Below are 19,335 nucleotides of genomic sequence, written 5' to 3' on the forward strand. Positions count from 1 at the left end.
GGCACCATCCCCACCAGCTGTCGCCACGAGTGTGAGATGTTAACTACCTCGCCTGGTATACAGAAGGTCGTGGGTTCCATCTTGACTCTGACGCCTGTATATTTTTTCTGGGTCCTCCGGTTTTTCGCCTCCACATTTAGAATCGACACGTCTTTCCAGCGTTTGACTGCTAGAAATGTCCACGTGATGAGCCACTTCGTCAAGCAATCATTTTTGATAACCAGGTTGCTGCTGAAAAAAGAGCTATATAGCTAAGTGGGCCTTACCTTGAAAAAATAAAAATTGTTTAGTTTAAATTGTCATCAAGTCGGTTGTTTTGGCAGGATGACGACGACGAAGACGAGAGAGAGAGAGCGAGATACGGAGAGAGACCCTGACATGCCGGTTGCCCATGCCTCTGCAGAGCTTGGGCGTGAAGATGGAGAAGGAGGGCGATCACGTGAACGTGGCGATGGAGCCCATCGCGTGCCCGCCGCTGCCGCCGTCGACGATGTCCGGTGGCGCCGCGGCGGCGGCTGCGGCGGCGCCCGACGTGCCGCTGCTCGCCACGCACCTCAAGAAGGTGGAGAACCACATCACGGAGGCACAGCGCCTCTCGCACCTGCCCCGTCGGCCCGCGCTCGAGCTCGAGTTCCACGAGCTGAGCTACTCCGTCCGCGAGGGCTCCTGCTGGAGGAAGCGAGGTTAGTTGCTGCTGCTGCTGTTGCTGCTGTTGCTGCTGCTGTTGCTGCTGCTGCTGTTGCTGCTGCTGCTGTTGCTGCTGTTGCTGCTGCTGTTGCTGTTGCTGCTGTTGCTGCTGTTGCTGTTGTTGCTGCTGCTGTTGCTGCTGCTCCAGCTGCTGCTGCTGCTTCTCTCTGCTGCTTGCCGGTGCTGTTTGGTCTGTCGATCGTTGTGTACGCGCGTGTTCTTTATTTCTTTCTATTATTCCGCTTGTTTAACCCGGTACTCTCGGTTTCACGAGGGTCCTGCCAAGTGTTGCCATTTGGTGGTGGTGATTGCTGTGTATATTCCAGTGGAGTAATTTGGGCTGTGATTTTCTAATTTGGAAACGCGTTTGGAGCGTTGGTGCAGTGGTCAGCTAGCACACTGCGCAAGCAACCTAGGTGGAAACTGGTTTCTGAGCCAGTTCTGACAGTTGTATGGGGTTATATAAATATGTGAATTCTTGATATTATTTGGGCAATAAGTACGGGTGTGGTGTATAAATGGTATCTTTCTCTGCACTTACAGGCTGTTCACTTGTATATGTTGTTGTGTACATGTCTGTTCACATCTGTAAATGCATATTCACGTGTGCATGTGTGTTTATCACATGTCACGCATTTACACTACTGGCAGTATTGGCTCCATTCTCATCCATTCTCGTCACTGGTGTCATTCAGTTTCTCACTCTGGCCTGGGAATTCCTTTAGGTCGACTCGGAATTGTTTGAGCACCCGATGCAGTGTGTCTAGATGAGAGGTCACTTAATTGGCGGAAGGACACATCTTGTCAAGGAGCATAGACCATCACGCGAACTCCGGTCATCCTCGCAGCAGCGGCTTTTGGCTCGGCCATCGAACAAAGAAGTCAGATGCGCTTCTGCGGCCGTCTGGAACGCTCTTCCTTCCGATATTAGGATGCCACTGGAGCTATGCACTTTTAAATCATCTCGATTGAAAACTAATTTCTGTAGAACTGCTCTTTTTGTTAAGTTTGTCCTTCCCCCGCACCTCCGATTAGCACGGATGGCTACGTACTGTGCGAAAGAAGTTTAACATAGTCCAGTTCTGTGGTCAATCATCAATCGGCCTGTGGAAACACTGGACCCCACCATAGCATGGTGGAATTTCCACCCTTGTTTCAGGCCGGCCGATTGGAATGGACGCCACCGTAAGCTTGTGTGAGCAAAGTGCTGCTCGCCACAAGACAGCCACTGGACACTCAGTAAATGCGCGATTGTTTTTCTTCGTTTGATTTTGTAGATTTTAGATTAACACATTGACAGTAGTTTCACCCGTGAGCCTCTTTTGCATTTTGTTCCCATCTATGTTTGAACAGGTGTGCTTTACAGTTCCGTGACAGGCATTGGCACCCGTGGTTAGAACAATAGCAGTTGCCCTAATTACACATTTTATGTTATTTGGCCAAAATATGTCCATAAGGATTGATGAAAAGATGCCCCCACCCCCAACAAGAGGGGGGGGGGGGGAAGACTCCACTCTTGTTGAGCTCCTCTTGATGAAGAGGAAAAAAAAGCTCAACACATTCGTCAAATTAACATGACCAATATCATTATGTTGATCAACTGTGAAACACATTCCTGCGGAGGGAGCTGGTAGGAACGTTGGGTTGCTCGGTCAATGGCCAGGGTCAACGGCGGCGTGGTGTATTCCGCAAATATGCGCGACTGTGAGGGCGGGCACAAGCCGGCGTGAGTAGGTTAAACGTTGAGTTTTATAAGGGCACCACGGGGTGACCAGCCCCTCCCCTCCCCACCCAGCCCCACCCCTCCCACCCCCCACCCAGCCCCTCCCTCCCCACCCAGCCCCTCCCTGCACGACGGACGGACGGACACAATAATCCCCTGTGGGCTGGTGTAACCAGGAGGTTCCTACCAGTATCATGTATTCATATTGTAATTTATAATAATACGTTAACCCTCCCTCTTTTCTCATCGCACCGGATCGGTTCACAAGTGACGACATCACTTTTTGCCCTCTATTTAAGACCGAGACAGGAGAATTTATCCACAATTCTGGCTGTCGCCTGATGAGACTGGTTCTAATTACCGGCGAAACGTCACGGTGCTTGTATGGTAAATAATTGTGGGGCTTACTCTCCACCACATCGGTGTGCTGAACTAGTAACTAATTGGCCACTTTTTGTTTACGTGACAAACCTTTACTAATTGGCTGTGGCGGGTTTAACGACACATTTATATTTACGCGATCTCGCCAAAAAACCTCGATTATGAACATTCGTCAAATAGCTTTGCCCTAAAAGGAGTAAATATATCTTCACACAAGTGACGTTTCAGGCCATAGCCCTTCTTCTTTGCCATGTGCTATGACCAAGGGTTATTGCCCAATACGTCATCTCTTATATATATTTTTTCCTTTTAGGGCAGTGTTGTTTGACAAATGTTGGTTTTTTGTTGCCGTTTGTGGTTGTGCACCACTTATCCTTTCGTGTGGATTAATAACAGCAGATTTTAGATGTTGTTATCCACTCCATTTAACACGTAAGCTTTCGCGACCAATATTCATAACAAAGGTTTTTGGGTTAGATCGCCTAAGTATAAACGTGTCCGCTCCGTTGTCTGTTCGTAAGCAGAGTGTATCTCGCGTCCGTTCCTCCTTTACAGGAGTGAAGGCAGCGGTAGCGACGGCGTGTTCACGATGTGGCTCGGCGGTTTGGGATTAGTGGCCGCACCGCTCGCAGGCCGCCGAAATCTACCATGCGCCATTTGTGGCATCGGGTGGCCGCATCGGCCACTTGGTCCGGTCCCGATTCGGTTGATGGTCGACCATTGGCGGTGTGGACGGTTGAAACCCGGGAGGTCCGACGGTAGGGTCGTGCACCACTGCCCAATGCAGTATCACAAAAAGAAGTTGTTTTTTTTGTGTTTCATTCCAGTGATGAAAGGTTGAACACAAAGTTGAGTGGATCACATTGTTGTAAAGTGTTGTCCCTCGGGTGGTTTGGAGACTCACAGCAGGATGTTGCCACACGTGGTGGTCCGAGATGACGTGATACAGCTGTCGGGCTGTGACGGTTCCACCTGAAGACGGAAGCTTGTGTTGCCTCCAAAACGTCGTGATTTTTATTTTTTATTTTACTTTTATTAATTTTAATTTTAATTTTTTACCTACGTGACTTTACCGAAAAAACCTAAGAAATAGACGTGACAATTCTTTAATTGAAACTGATTATTGTATCGCAGCGATACACGCGCTCCATCCATGTATTACAACAACCAATTCATATTTAGGAATTATGAAATGGCAGAGAACATGACGGAACAAAATGTGAAACGGTGCAAAATGAGACGGAATGAACGCGACAAAAATAGGAGAGACGACAGTGTTATTGTCCGGATTCATGACAGTTCATCAATTTGTGAAGTTCACGTCGATTCCAAGTGCTGGTCAATTAGAACTTTGTATTCTAGTTTATTCCGCAGCTGTTGAGGGCTGTGAGAAGTCAAGTTGTGAATCGTTGCTTTATCGGTCTGCCCTTTAAAGTGACAACTAGAGGTATGTAAACGTTGTGAGTATTATCCAAAGAAGAGACGTCGTTATCTGCACTGCATGTGCTCACTACCCATAGCCTATATGCAGCGCTGTTAGATTGAAGTCATACAGTTAAATATCGCTGTGTGCCTGGCCACGATGTATGTAAGTATACTGAACTTTTTTCACACTCTTCTTGGTTCTTTCGGTAAAGTCACGTAGTTAGGGAAATAAAAAAGATAAAGCATAATAAAATAAAATTCTCACGACGTTTCGGCCACAACGTAAGCAGGACGTAAACAGGACGGATACTTGCGTTGTGGCCGAAACGTCGTGAGAATTTTGTTTTATTTTGTTTTATTATGTTTGATTTTTTAATGTTTTAATTTTTTAATTTTATTATTTCCCTTCTACGTGACTTTACCGAAAGAACCAAGAAGATGAATCCCTGCAGTCACGAAAGCTTTAAATCGAAATTCTTTCACACCATAACCAACTGTTCTATCAGTAAATGAGATACCAAAAGGAACACAGGTAAGATTTAATTGGGAGATGGCATGGGATGCACTTGCGATGTCTCGGCTTGCCCTCACTAATTTAGTCACAACGTTTTTTCATACGCACGTTAATGTAATCACCAGAGGTGTGGACTCGAGTCATGTGACTTGGACTCGAGTCAGACTCGAGTCATGAATTTGATGACTTGCGACTCGACTTGGACTTGCATAACAATGACTTTGTCCCACCTATGAGATGTGGACTCGAGTCATGTGACTTGGACTCGAGTCAGACTCGAGTCATGAATTTGATGACTTGCGACTCGACTTGGACTTGCATAACAATGACTTTGTCCCACCTCTGGTAATCACTGCTGCACATACTGCTGCATGTATGTTTGTTGAACTTCTTTCTCACCATATGTAGCCAACCGCACTAGTCAGAGGTGCAGGGGAAGGACAACAAACTCAACACGAAAAGCAGTTTTAAAGAAATTAGTTTTAAATCTAGATTTTCAAGTGCATAGCTCCAGTGGCTTGCTAACATTGTAAGGAAGAGCGTTCCAGACGGCCGCAGAAGCGCGCAATGCGGTGACCGTCATTGCTCGATGGCCAGCGGAAAGCTGCTGCTGCTGCTGCAAGGATAACCGGAGTTCGCGTGATAGTTTAGGAAACCATGCAGTGTCTGTTTTAGGGAAGCATTTACTCTTCAAGCCAGAGTGACCACCGCAGCCACGCGGCGAGGGGCACAACGTGACTTGCGTACGTTCAATGTGTCCCGGTAATCGGGGTCCGTTCTCTCCATCAAGGTTGCTGAGCGCAGGCCCCAAAGGCCCAAAAATGCCACGCGGCCAGCAATTAACAGCACACTTTTTTACTCTTTGAAACTCGTGTTAGATGAATAATGCGTCTTGAATCGAGCAAGGGTCGTTTATACGAACCTTGGGGTGGTTGGGGGGGGGGGCGAGCTGGAGGAAGGAAAGAGACAATGGGAGGGAATTCCAAAGTTGAGCAGTACGAGGGAAGAAGCGGAAAGAGGAGTGTTTTTATTTTCTTGGTTCTATCGGTAAAGTCACGTAGAAGGGAAATAATAAAATAATAAAAATTGTTTTTTTATATAAAAAAAATAAATGTTTTAAATAAAAATATAAATGTTTGTTATTCTTTCGGTAAAGTCACGTAGAAGGGAAAAAAAAAATGTATATAAAAAAAATAAATGTTTTAAATAAAAATATAAATGTTTGTTATTATTTCGGTAAAGTCACGTAGAAGGGAAATAATAAAATAATAAAAATAGCTTTTAAGTAAAAATATAAATGTTTATTATTTTTATTATTTCCTCTTCTACGTGACTTTACCGAAAGAACCAAGAATATGAATCCCTGCAGTCACGAAAGCTTTAAATCAAGATTTAAGGAGTGTTTATTACGTGCAGCGGGCACGGGGGTTGTACACCGTACGCACGAGACGACGCGGTCCGGCAGACCGAACCTTCGACGGGAATCAATGACTCAAGTTCACGGGAAAACAAATAACAATGGTGTAGGAGTTATAGCAGAGCGGGTAATGGGGAGACAGACCGCCGGTTAGGTTTAGTTCTATTTTTGTCTGCAGCGCGAGCGAGAAGGCACTGCTTAGTCCTTCGCATTCAATAAGCGCACCGCTCTGCGTTTCTGCGCTAATCACGGGTGCTGTGGTCGCTGCGCACTCGAGATAAATGTTTGCCGTTGTACGATTGAATGGCTTTTCAAAATTATGTGTTCGTGTACGCGTCCGGTTGGTGGTGGGGAGCCGGATTTAGACGTCTAAACAGTCGCAAGGCTATGTTGTAGTCTCGCGTACAGTAGATCATCAACCTACTTGCTGTACTGATGCCTATGGGTGGTCTCACTGCCCTTGCAGGTGGGTGTCACATTTGAAGATCTCCACTCGATCCACATAGCTGAGTACAATTTGAGAAAGTAAGCCACACTTTATGCGGCCCTTTATCTGGTCATCAACAATATTTCTGTTTCGATTAAACCACAAGTATAAAATGTGGTATGCGAATGCTGAATACGGTTTTGGGGATTGGTTGTGGTAGCAATGCAGGACAGAAACATTTCAGCTTATCCGCAACAACCTAGGGGATGAACTTAATGGATAATAGCAGCAATTATACTTCGCTCATATCTGAAAAAAATCAAATCATTGCGTAGTAGTAGTAGTAGTACTAATTTGTCCATTCAGCTCCTCTTATCTTCAAAAATTTGCGGATCAAACGGAGATTGAGTGGTAAAATTGTCTCAAGTTCAGTAGCTTGCACGGATTGTTGCATCACAGAACCGTGAGAGTTGACGATGGCTTGGGCATGCCTTTATTCAGCAGCGGGATAGATCGTGGCTGATGATGGTGCACATAAGCTGCCATCGGGAGAAACAATCTTCCGGAGGAATTCAAATGAAATAAACGGTCTCCCTGGATTGAAATAAGAGACGTGCCCATGGCATTGCACTAATCGATGTGAATTCTTTTGTTTAATCATGTGCATTAACAAATGAGAACTTAAAAAAAAAAATTGAAGTGCAATGCCAACGGGCGGTGATGGATAGTTGCCGACTCTACGTCACGCTTAGTGGAGAGCAGAAAGAAAGGTCACCGTGATGTTTTACGTACAAAGAGTTTTTAAGCCGTTAAAACTGCCCTTACATTTTATAGCGAAACAGCGCACGCCACTGTCTTCATCGATCCTTGGTCTGAAGTGCACAGTTTTCAAGGTTTTTTTGTAACAGTGCAGCTATTATTGTTATCATCATCTCAATATTGCCTCCTTTTTATATTTATTCAGCTTGAGCAGAGGAGTAGTCGGGGCACTCTTGTTGCAAGGACAACCCAGTCGCACGTAAAAAAAAACAACGCTCGTAACGGTGACCCTCTGAAAACACACAGACAAAAATGACCAGCCCGCAGAGGTCGCAGTCGGGTACCCGATACCCGTACCCTACCCGATACCCGGCTACCCGTACTCGGCCGGGTATCGGGTAGGGTACCCGTTTGCGACCCTGGTGTGGCTGGGTACGGGTAAGGAATCAAAACCCGTTTGCGACCTCTGCCAGCCCTCAACACACCCCGGTTGTTAATGAGATCGTTCACACTTTTAAGGACAGTGAGTGGGTCTTGGGCAGGCCACTTTGCTAGGAGGGATGATGGCCGGTGGCTAAGTAGAAGAACAATGACAACGGAGTGGTAGCCGAGGAACGGAACGGGTCAGAGAGGACGTCCACCGGAGAGATGGAGCGATAAAATCGGTTTCAGCTGCAGGGTGTATTTTTGCATCTCGGGATCGCGAGAGGTGGCGGCGGCGGCTTTTGAAGACCTTCATCCAGCAGTCGATTGACCATGGCTGACGATGACGATGGTGAATGCCTGTGACGGCTTAACTAAAGAGAAACGCCAGACAAATATACACGCTGCAATCCCAATGCTGCAGCCTGCGGGTTCGCCTTCTCTTCACCGAGACGTCTGTTAAAAAGCGCTTCATAGCTCATCAGATTCCCCCAGTGCAGATAAATCTGTTTCATACATTCTCTGCCTAGACGCGCGCGTGCGTTTCAATTTTCGTTGCGCGTCGTCGTCGTCGTTGCGAGGCGACGCCGCCGCCCAGTGACACCTCGGAGCGAAATACCCCGACGAGCGACAACGGCGTTTGCCGCTCGGGCCTGCGGTGGTGATGCCGAGTGCGGTGTGCCGCATGGAAGCGGTTGGCAGCAGCAGGTGCACGCTCCCAATACGTGCAATTTCCCTTCAGCGCGAGCCAGGCGTAACCCACGCCGACGTCGTGTCTCCGGCGTGCCCCTCTGTCATCTCCGACCCTGAGGGGAACGGGGGGAGGGGTGGGGGGGGATGATTTTATAATAAACGGAGGGATATTGTTATTTTTTTTTAGGATTGCTCCCGTTCACCTGCCCCGACTGCTCGCGCTGCAAAATTGTACAGCTTTTCAGCTGCGGGTCACTTGTCTGCTGTGAGAGTCGTATCGGGTGCACACGTTTAGATAAAGCGCAACTCCATCCGTCTCGGTGGCAAGATGTTAACTACCTCTCCTGGTATACGGCAGGTCGTGGGTTAGATCCCCCCGACTGTGACGGCTGTATATTTGAAGTTTTTCAATGTCGTATGGATATTTCTCCGGGTCCTACGGTTTTTCCCTCCACATGTAGAATCAACATGCGTTTAGAGTATTTGGTTGCTATTCATTTACACATGATAAGCTATGTATAATAGTTTTAGTTTAAACTCAACAATGTTTTATCTTACCAGGTAAGGCCCACTGAGCTATGCAGTTCTTTTTCAGAAGCGACCTGGCCACAAAAGATAGCTCAACGAAGCGGCTTTATCACGTGGAAATTTATAGCAACCAAATAATCCTAAACGCACGTTTCTAAATGTGGAGGTTAAAAGACCGGAGCACCCTTAGAAAAACCCACGCGACCACGGAGAGAACATGAAAACTCCAAATATACAGCAGGCGTCAGGGTCGGGATCGAACCCACGACCTCCTGAATATCAGGCGAGGTAGTTAACATCTCCTAGCCACCGCTGAGTGTGAGAACTGCTCAGCAGTGGTAACAATGTCAGTAGTTTTGTCTGCCCAAGTACGTGTGCTGTGTGGCCACAAAAAAAACATCACGAAATGAAGAGTTGCCTATGACGGGGGAAATGTCCTGAAAATGTTACGCGGCTATTCAGTTGCGCGCGCGCGCGAAGGTCGCGTACGATCTGTGCAAGCCGACTCAGACTCGACGTCCCATCTGCGGGGAAAACCGAGTTAAATCGTAGCCATCATTAGTCACGATGACGATCACGGTTTGTAAACCGTTTACTCAGGCTCGTCCAGAAACACAACAGCGACGGCCTCAAAAGGTTGAATGATATTGCAACTTTAAAGGGACGCCATCGTGGGTTGTAATGCAGAGGTCGCAAACGGGTTTTGATTCCTTACTCGTACCCGTACCCGGCCGCACCAGGGTCGAAAACGGGTACCCGTACCCGGCCGTACCCGTACCCTACCCAATACCCGGCCGGGTACGGGTAGGGTACGGGTACCTGATTGCGACCTCTGGGATTAAGCCATGTTGCAGGCGCGGGTGGGTTGATTCTAGGAACTTGAATTGTGGGAAGAGACAAGACGTTGGGAAATGAGTGACAAACAGTTACTCACCAGTGACTCACGGTCTACCCGTACCCGGCCGCACCAGGGTCGTAAACGGGTACCCGTACCCGGCCGGGTACGAGTAGCCGGGTATCGGGTAGGGTTACGGGTATCGGGTACCCGGTTGCGACCTCTGGTGTAATGATGAGGCGGGCTGGGCTTGCAATGCAGAGGTTGCCAGTTTCATCTCGTGGCGTGGCAGCAGAGATGACACAGTGGGCACGCTTTGTAAACACCCCCCCCCCTACCCCCCCCCCTACCCCCTCCCCCACCTGTGTCTACCACGCAGTACTCTCTGAATGAGTTCACCGCAGGTCTTGTGGTTAAGTGTTGGGGGTGCTCCCACCAATAACACACACCCAGTGCTGGATTATCCTTGTAGCCAGAGTAGCATATGCTACGGGCCCCGCACTTTCAAGGGCACCCCGCTAAATGTTTTCGAGCTATCTATTCCGTTTCGATTTAAAACTTTCGTGACTCCAGGGATTCATCTTCTTGGTTCTTTCGGTAAAGTCACGTAGAAGGGAAGTAATAAAATAATAAAAATAAAGCATAACAAAATAATTCTCACGACGTTTCGGCCACAACGCAAGCAGCCGTCTTTAGGTGGAGAACAGGTCTGTCGAGAAAGCAGACTCTGCCTTCTCGACAGACCTATCAATTCGGGTTCGGTGATTCTGCACTTGCTCTATGACTATAGTTGTTGCAGGGCTGCACCTTTTACCTGACAGCGATTTGCTTCCGTGTTTGTGTTCGTGCTATTTAGCGCTGCCTCCAATCATCGTCTCTACAGCCTCGTTCCTGTCATAAGCTCGTGGGTCATGCGTGTGACACTGGCGCATACGCTGTGCCAGGAGAGGCACCGTTGAACGATAGCTGATTGGTATTGACTCTCTCGTGCTCTTGCGAGCGCCAGTCACTTCACATGATCGGCAACGAGCTACAGATTGGATTTAAGGAAATGGACTCTGTGGAATTTTTGCAAAAGGTCCGTCGGCTCACTACATCAGCAGTGCGCACGTGTCCAGTTAACTTAAAACAAATTATAATGAATTTGTATTTGTTCGGCTTACAGCTAGATGTATTTTCGTGGAGCGAGGCTGGTGCGTGTGCAGACGGGGACTTCCTTGTGTGCTTGCGGTTGGCTGCGCTAGATTCCGCTGCTGCTCGTGCAGCGGCCTCGTATCATTATTATTGTTATTTTGTATCACGGTGGCTGAGCGCAGGTGCAATGGCCAAGCCGCCAGCAGCAAAACAACACTCAAGTTTGTAAGAGACAAAGAGTGAATTCGTTGCTTGCGGAAAGTTTGACGAGTTTTGGGAAAGATTGTGGCCAGGAATTCCAGCGTGGAGGAAGCGATGAGAGGGAAGAAGCAGAAAGAAGCGTTTTGGCATTAGTGGTGGTGGTTGAACGTGGTGCGCAGGATGAAACAAAAAGAGTCAGTGTCTGGCTGATCGAGACCTCAACATGGGTAGAGGAATCAATGAGTTCAGTTCAGAATCAGAATGTTTATCCTGGAGAAATCCCATGAGCTATGAAGCTCTTTTTGACAGATGCCCGGTAGGGGCGGGTCAGCAAGTTACAACAACAAACAATACAAAAACAACGATAGGAATTAAAAGTATAGGAAAGGTAAGACAATCAACAATAAATCAATTTAAACTAAACTTTAAATTTTACCAGGAAAATCCCACTGTGCTGTTAGTTATTTTTTCAGAAACGTCCTGGCCACATTATAGCTCAACAATGTGGCAAATAATGGATAATCTAAACGCGTGTTTCTAAATGTGGAGGGAGATACCGGAGGATCCGGTGGGAAAAGAAAAATCAACGCAACCACGACGAGAACATGCAAGTTCATGGCAGTAGCGATGAAAGGGTAACAGGGAGGCGGCCGATTTCTGGTGAGCGGGTGGCTGGAGTGAATATTTGAGACGGATCATCAATCAATCTGACTGCTTTACGTTCCATTATATCATGCGCAGTGGGGTAGGAACTGGATGCTTCGCCCCAGATGTGACGGCATCATTTGAACCCTGGTCAAGTTTGGAGTTGAAGTAGGAATCTCAACCCGGCCTGTGCCTTCTGTTGTTGTCACGCCGCGTCTGGTTGGGTGCGTCGAAGCCAGACAGCGGAGAGGTGAACCCTGCGTGGGGTGCCGGCTGCAATCGGCGTTCGTCAACGGCCCACAGACCCCCCCTCCACCCGATCGTTTGCGAGACTAACGAAGGCTCGGTCACGGCTTTGCTAATCAACTCGGGGTGCCCTAGCAGAGCGAGGGTTGCAGCTTTGTGCTTCCTCCAGGGATCGCCAGCTGTCTCGGCCGTAGAGCGAGCGGCTCGCAAAATGTGGGGGGTTTGCAAGAGGATCGTTACGACCCTGGAAGGGTACACCCCCCCCCCCCCCACTGTCTCAGGGCTGCTAACAGGACACGAGCACCGCCGCATCATGGGGTGCCACGGTGGCGAGATGTTAACTACCTCGCCTGGTATACAGGAGGTTGTGGGTTTCATCCCGACCGTGACAATGCCTGTCTCTCCGCATGGTCGTGTGGATTTTTCTTCCCGGGTCTTCCGGTTTTTCCCCCTCCACATTTTAGAATCTTCATGCGTTTGGAGTATATGACTGCTATACATTTCCACGCGATAAGCCATTTTGTTGAGCTCTCATTTGTGGTGAGGTCGCTTCTGAAAAAGAGCTGTATAGCTCAGTGGGCCTTACCTGGTAAAATAAAAATAGTTTAGTTTTATATTTCGATTTAAAGCTTTCGTGACTGCAGGGATTCATCTCCTTGGTTCTTTCGGTAAAGTCACGTAGAAGGGAAATAATAAAATAATAAAAATAAAACATAATAAAATAATTCTCACGACGTTTCGGCCACAACGCAAGCTTAGTTTGGGTTTGTTCATTGGAGCAGCAAAACACAGACCCAAAGTCTTCAATGCGCTTAACCAAAGTCAACACTTAAGGTCACAGCCCGAATGGTCATCTAGAGATAATGGATTAGTTGTCTGCAACCACACGGATTCTCTGGATGAAGCCAAATCAATTGTTATCGGTTACAATCAATTGAATTTCCTATTTGCTGGCGTTAACGGTGCATCCGTTGACCTTGATTTTATTTGAAGTTAAAAAGGCAAAAAAAAGGTAATATCACAATTTCAGTTGCATTCGATGTCTTAAATTTTCATTCGTATTGATACAGCTTTGATCTTGACTTAAAGCTTTCGTGACTGCAGGAATTCATGTTCTTTTGGTCTTTCGGTAAAGTCACGTAGATAGGTTCAAAGAAAATAACAAAAAACTACGACATTTCGATCACAACAGGGGGGGGGGGGTTTAACCCCCTTTTCCTGATGACGACTGCTTGTGTTGCGATCGAAACATCGTAGTTTTTTGTTATTTTCTTTGAAGCAGCTTTGGTTTTGTCCAAAGGGAAGGAAGAGATGTTCAGCGAATTGAGACGTTCTGTGCCGCATAATTTAAACTTTGCTTTTATCGCAATTTGTAAGCGCTGTAAGTGACATCGATTTCGGCTGGAGATTTAACACGGACTTCTGCATTGGAAGTAAGCAATTGTTGTTTTTTTTTTCCAGTGAGGTGAGAAGAGCATCATTATCGTGTTTGTTTGAGAGTCTTGGGCAGTGAGCACAAAGCCAACTAATTTATAACGAATGTTTATCTAAATTACTTCCCCTCGTCAATCAGCTGCTGGACGAAGGCCTTGCCTGACCGTATTTTTACCACACGGCTCAATCGTGGGCACCAAGACCAGCTCGGGTATTGCACACCACCGGCGTTAGCCGTGGCCGGGACCTGAACTCTGCTCACCGGATTCACAATACTGTTGTTCCATTGGAACCTCATTTGCCAGTAAAAAATATAATTGTTTTTTTACCCTTCTATCTGGCAACAAAACTGACCCCTTTTTTTACAAGGAGTCATGTTTGCATAGACCATCTGGTCCAACCCATGTGAGACTAGGCTTTAAGGAAAGCTGTCTCGGGTGTGGACCAATCAACATCAAGGACAGTGCACATTATCGACGTTATGTTTTTTGTTTACATTATGACCGCAGGCATTGTGGTCTATGCAAACATGACTCCTTGTAAAAAAGGGGTCAGTTTTGTTGCAAGATAGAAGGGTAAAAAAACAATTATAATACTGTTGTTTTTTTGGCGCTTTGTCATTGCACTGCCGGATATAGGCCTCCTTGTGTCTTGTCAGTCATGGGCGTTGATTGACGTTACTTCACCACGATTGTCAGCTGGTTGAGGGAAGAGGGGTGGCCGCCAGTACTGGTTCGGGTATCGCATGCCACCAGTGTTAGCCAGGAATTTAACTTGGGTGGGCAGGTTCGTAGCACGAGCGCGATCCTCGCTCCACCACAGTTGCCCATGCTCAATATTTTACCACGGCGATATCTATATATTACTTGCATTCACTGTGGGTTTGATCATCATCCACCAACTACAGGATGCAGGTCACGCGGTACTGTATTGCTCCAAGTAGGTTGTGAAATCTGAGCTGTGTGTACAGGTTCAGCCCTGCAGTTGCTTGCTCCTGCAGGTGGAAGGGCCTCCGCAAATCTGCGTGCGGTCTACGTTTTTTTTTCTTGTTTACCCACAGAGAGCCTCACCGAGTCTCAAGACTCTTTTTCAGGGAGGTCCTGCTTAGTGTTCGCAGTAGAAGGGGGGGTTATGTTGCTGCTGTGCGTATTCCTAATTGAGTAAATTTGTCACGTAACTTTTCAGCATTGGGATGTTTTGGCCAATACCGGCTCCACTGCATGTGTTTAATTTTTTGCTATGGGAGGCAATTTTGGAGAATCTGGAGGAAAACCATGCAGATAGGGGTAGAGCATCCAAACTCAACACGGAGAGGCACCCACTTTGTGAATCGAAGCCACCAGGGCCTTCTTGCTGTGAGGCATGAGCATTACCACGGTGCCACTACCCTGGCTAATTTGTTGTTATGCAGAGCAAGGCACAGCATCACACTTGTACCGTCGTTCCTTGAGAGCACAGATAATGCTGGCATGCCACACACAACCCTTCCCTCGTCACGCTCACCGATGCAACCGTGAACCTTTCGTCGGTGTTGCGCGAAAGATGGCTATCGCTTGTTTCTTGTCGTCCTGCGTGTTTGTTTTGTAAGCACACGCGGCACCTCTGGCCGTATCCGGTAACCGTAGCCGGCAATAGCCGGTCCTGTTTCACGTTTGGTGCCATCAACGAGAAGACAAAGGCAGCGTGCAATTTGTAAATGTAATTATCCTTAAGAGAGGCTGCCCAGCGGTTCCTGGAGGCACCATCCCCACCACCTGTTGCCACGTGTGCCACCGCAGTGGCTAGGAGATGTTAACTACCTCGCCTGGTATGCAGGTGGTCGTGGGTTCGATCCCGACCCTGACGCCTGCTGCTGTATATTTGGGAGTTTGCATGTCTCTCTCCCCGTGGTCACGTGGATTTTTCTCCGGGTTCTTTTGGTTTTCCCTTCGCATTTAGTAACGTTTTTTTAGAGCATTTGGCTGCTATAAATTTCCACAAGATAAGCCACTTCGTTGAGCTTACATTTGTGGCAGAGGTCGCAAACGGGTTTTGATTCCTTACCCGTACCCGGCCGCACAAAGGGTCGCAAACGGGTACCCGTACCCGATACCTGTACCCGATATCCGGCCGGGTACAGGTAGCCGGGTATCGGGTAGGGTACGGGTATCGGGTACCCGATTGCGACCTCTGATTTGTGGCCAGGTCGCTTCTGACAGCTATACAGCTCACTGGGCCTTACCTCGTAAAATAAAATATAGTTTTAGTTTATATGTCCACGTGGGGCCCCCATATTTATTATTATAACAACAACGGGTTCGTTGCAGAGCTCTCTTTTCTATGTATGTCGAACTTATTTCGCGCCCTACATAGCCAACCGTGCTAATCGGAGGTGTGAAGCCCAAGATAAAATGACCCTTTTTGCACCCCCCACCTCTGCTCCCACCTTCTGGGTGGCCCTGACATTAAAGTAACGCTCAACTTTGCACTCAGTGCGCGTTGTACTGCATAGGGATTAGGACCACCACCACATCGTCGTGTTATTGCTACCAAAATCGTGCCGTTTAAATTAAAATTTCTAAGTTTTCTTACGCCCTCGATTGCGGGGACGGTTGCACGCCCGCTGTAGCCCTGAACCAGTGGTGCAAATTCAACATTCCTACGGCAGCGGTGAGCCCCTAACCACATTATCCCACTGTGGGGCATCATTATATCGAACGCAACATTTAGCGAGAATTAAACAGTCGTTCACAATGACGGATGAACCCATCCCTGCGCCACGAGAGTGTGGAATTTGTGGAGAGACGAAAGGGGGGGATGAGTTGACCCCCACCCCCAAATGGGATTTGAACTCGCAGGCTTCATTTTGATCGTCGTACACTCCAACCATCGTGTTGACCCCTGGCTGAGTTGAGAAAGGGGCTTATTATCAGTATTGCTCGTGATGTTGATGTTGCGGTGTGCTTTGATACCATTGCTGCTGCTGCTGCAGGAGAGTGGCCACTTAGGTAATGAGAAGGTGGGAGTCAGAAAAAAGCAACCATTAAATTAGCCCGCTATGGGACAAACAAGAACAAGAAAAAAACGCCATCTGATTTCAATCGCCCCGCGGAGGTCAAAGTGGAGAATTAAAAGACGCCGGGAAGGCCAAAGTGCTCGATTGAAATACCCCAGGAAGGTGAAAGCTTTAAAGAGAAATCCGCATCGTGACGCCGTGCGCTCGCCATTGGCCGAGTGCACGGCGTGTGGACTCGCAATCGCAGACATTAAATCGTTGTTGCGTAGCTCTAGCTTGAGCCTTCGGATGCTGCCACGGTGGTGCAACTGCAGCGGCATTCCGGAGGTCTGCCGGCTCGTTTTGGCTCTCGCCCCCTTCTCTTGTCCACCCCAGCAGTACAAATGGGGACACCGCAGTCCATCTGCAGGTCGTCTGTGTGGTGGGGCAAAGTGTGGGCACTCCCACTTTTTCCAACATGTTTGGCCAGCGTGGAAGAGTAGGCCAACATGCCCTCCCCATGGGGTTCTCCAGATCTCCTTCTAGTGGAGGAGGCCCTTCTGCCAGCACTGGCGTTAACCGGCAATTGCAGGGCTGCACCTTTAACACCAGAGCACCAGTAGGCGGTTGAATGTAATTTTTACATGACCCAGCGCTTGCCCGACAGCGAGTGCAGATTCTAAATGCGTGAGAATGGCAGAAAAAAAATCTAAATTGAGACCCCTGAATTGTGACAATTCATCAAAATGCACAGGAGGTGAATAGTTTCAAGCTCACCAAATGGTGTCTGTGGCCTCTGCTTAAAGATGAATGGCAGTTCCCTTACAGCTAAATTGGCTCATTTGTGGCACAATTTTCCACGACAAAAAACGTTGACGGATTTTGAGCATCGACCCTTGCCACTTCTGAAGGCCATGCAGCTGTGATCTGTGAGCTATAAACAGATCAACACGACGGCCCTTTTTAAAAGCTCAAATCAGAAATGCTGCCTTCTTAACCGCCGCATTCTGTGAACAATTCATTTGTGCTCACTGAATTCTCCCGTCAAGAGGCAATGGAGCAGTTTCCCTGGCTCCAGTGAATCGTAGCTGATTTGCTTGGTCGGTCGGTTTCTCTGGGGGCAGTTGGAAGTGGTGCAGAGATCAGTAGTGAGATGGATCATATCAGAATGTAGGGCAACAGAATACAGCCCCGATGCACGCGCGCACCCTGGATCTCCAGCTCGGCGTAGCCGGACCGTCTACACGCGTTTATTATTCATATTAATGGGTTTAAGTGGTGCATAGAACACAGTATTCTTACGATAAAACTGGGACATCTGTTATTACATTTATAAGTCCAACTGTGCCCCAATGCTTTCCTTTTAAGATTCCAGAATTGTCGTTTGTCATCGTCCGCGTTAGCCAGTGGCCGACGGTCAAGATTAGCAACACAAGTCTCTGTCATCAGGTGGGACCGTCACAGCCAGATTTGCTGTATCAAGTGAGGCAGGGATTCCAAGATGTAAGTTCTTAAATACAAGTTAAGGGGGAGGGGGGGGGGGAGCTTATCAGAATGTGGTAGCCAATGAATGGAACGTATTGGGAGGGGGGGGGGCTAAAAGAGAGCACGAGGTGCACGTAGACGTGGACGTGTTTGTGCGCAAGCCCCTGATGACGGAGACTTGTGTTGCCTCCGAAACGTCGTGATTTTAATATTTTATTTTGTATTAATTTTAATTTCATTTTTTTACCTACGTGACTTTACCGAAAAAACTAAGAGTATGAATCCTTGCAGTCACGAAAGCTTCAAATCTAGAATTAACAATAATAATAATAAAAACGTGGCAGCCCAAGGAATTGGATGCGTCCAAGATGACATCCACCGAGGTGGTGGAGCGATGGAATTGAGCATCGCCTGCTGAGGCTCGACCACGCGGTGTTGGTCTTCTATGGAGACTGGTCCCCACCATAGGAATATGGAATTTACACAACACAATTCACTCGGAGATCTCAGGGGAGAGCATGGGGACCATTTTTACATGGTCCTGCTATATGATAATAATAATTCGAATCTACAGAGCACCTGCACACGAACAATAGAACATCGCGGCTAAACCTTCATAACGTACCGCGAGGGCATTGTTATTTAACGAGCTGAAATTTGATGAGTTGAAGTTGCGCAAGTCATCGAGATCGAACCAATTCTAATTGGCTAGATGATCCCCCCCTACCCCCTCCGATTTCCATCGGCTAATATTCCTTGTTGAAAAACAGACCAGAGCCGCAAGCAGTTTTCAGAGAGACCTGAGCTCATATGTACGTACGATTGAGACATAGTTTCAGAGAGACCTGAGCTCATATATACGTACGACTGACACATAGTTTCGGAGAGACCTGAGCTCATACGTACGCACGACTGACACATATACTGAGTTCATGTCGACGTGAGTGACGTAGACTGAGTGAAATATAGATTGGATGCCTTTGCACAATTTTAGTTTGTACGTTGAACTTCTATCGCACCGTACGTAGCCAATCGTGCTAGTCGGTGTTTGCGTGTCCAGATGCCGGGTTTCAGGCCAAGTAGCAGATTACACGACGAATCTCCAACTTTTACTTTCAAATAATAATGAATCAAGAAGGGGACTGTTTTATAATCAGGAGAAATGCGGTTCTCCCCACACACCGCTGACCCTGCGTGTCTCACATTTACGCTTGCTCTGCGTGCACTGTGCTGTTCACCTACGCAATCGGGGCATTCACACAAAACAAACAATTGACCACCGACGTGCACTCGTTTTGCACACCCGCAAGCGCTTCGTCTCGGCATTGCCTATCGATTTCCGAACAACACCTTCGGCATCGCCTTATGGATCTCCGTTTTTGCGCAAATAGCGCTTGCCCAAAA

The 19,335-nt window shown here is 47.7% G+C and overlaps 1 protein-coding gene across 1 annotated transcript in view; it reads left to right on the top strand.

Annotated features, from left to right (window-relative positions):
• The window catches only part of ABCG4 (ATP binding cassette subfamily G member 4), a 79,092-nt gene that overhangs the window by 18,448 nt on the left and 41,309 nt on the right, over window positions 1-19,335 (top strand). Inside the window, exon 2 of the mRNA XM_078608214.1 lies at window positions 404-683. Within this exon, the coding sequence (XP_078464340.1) occupies window positions 404-683 (280 nt within the window). The remainder of the gene's footprint in view (window positions 1-403; window positions 684-19,335) is intronic.

Source organism: Lampetra planeri, chromosome 29 (assembly GCF_965212315.1).
Source record: "Lampetra planeri chromosome 29, kcLamPlan1.2.h2, whole genome shotgun sequence".
NCBI lineage: Eukaryota > Metazoa > Chordata > Hyperoartia > Petromyzontiformes > Petromyzontidae > Lampetra > Lampetra planeri.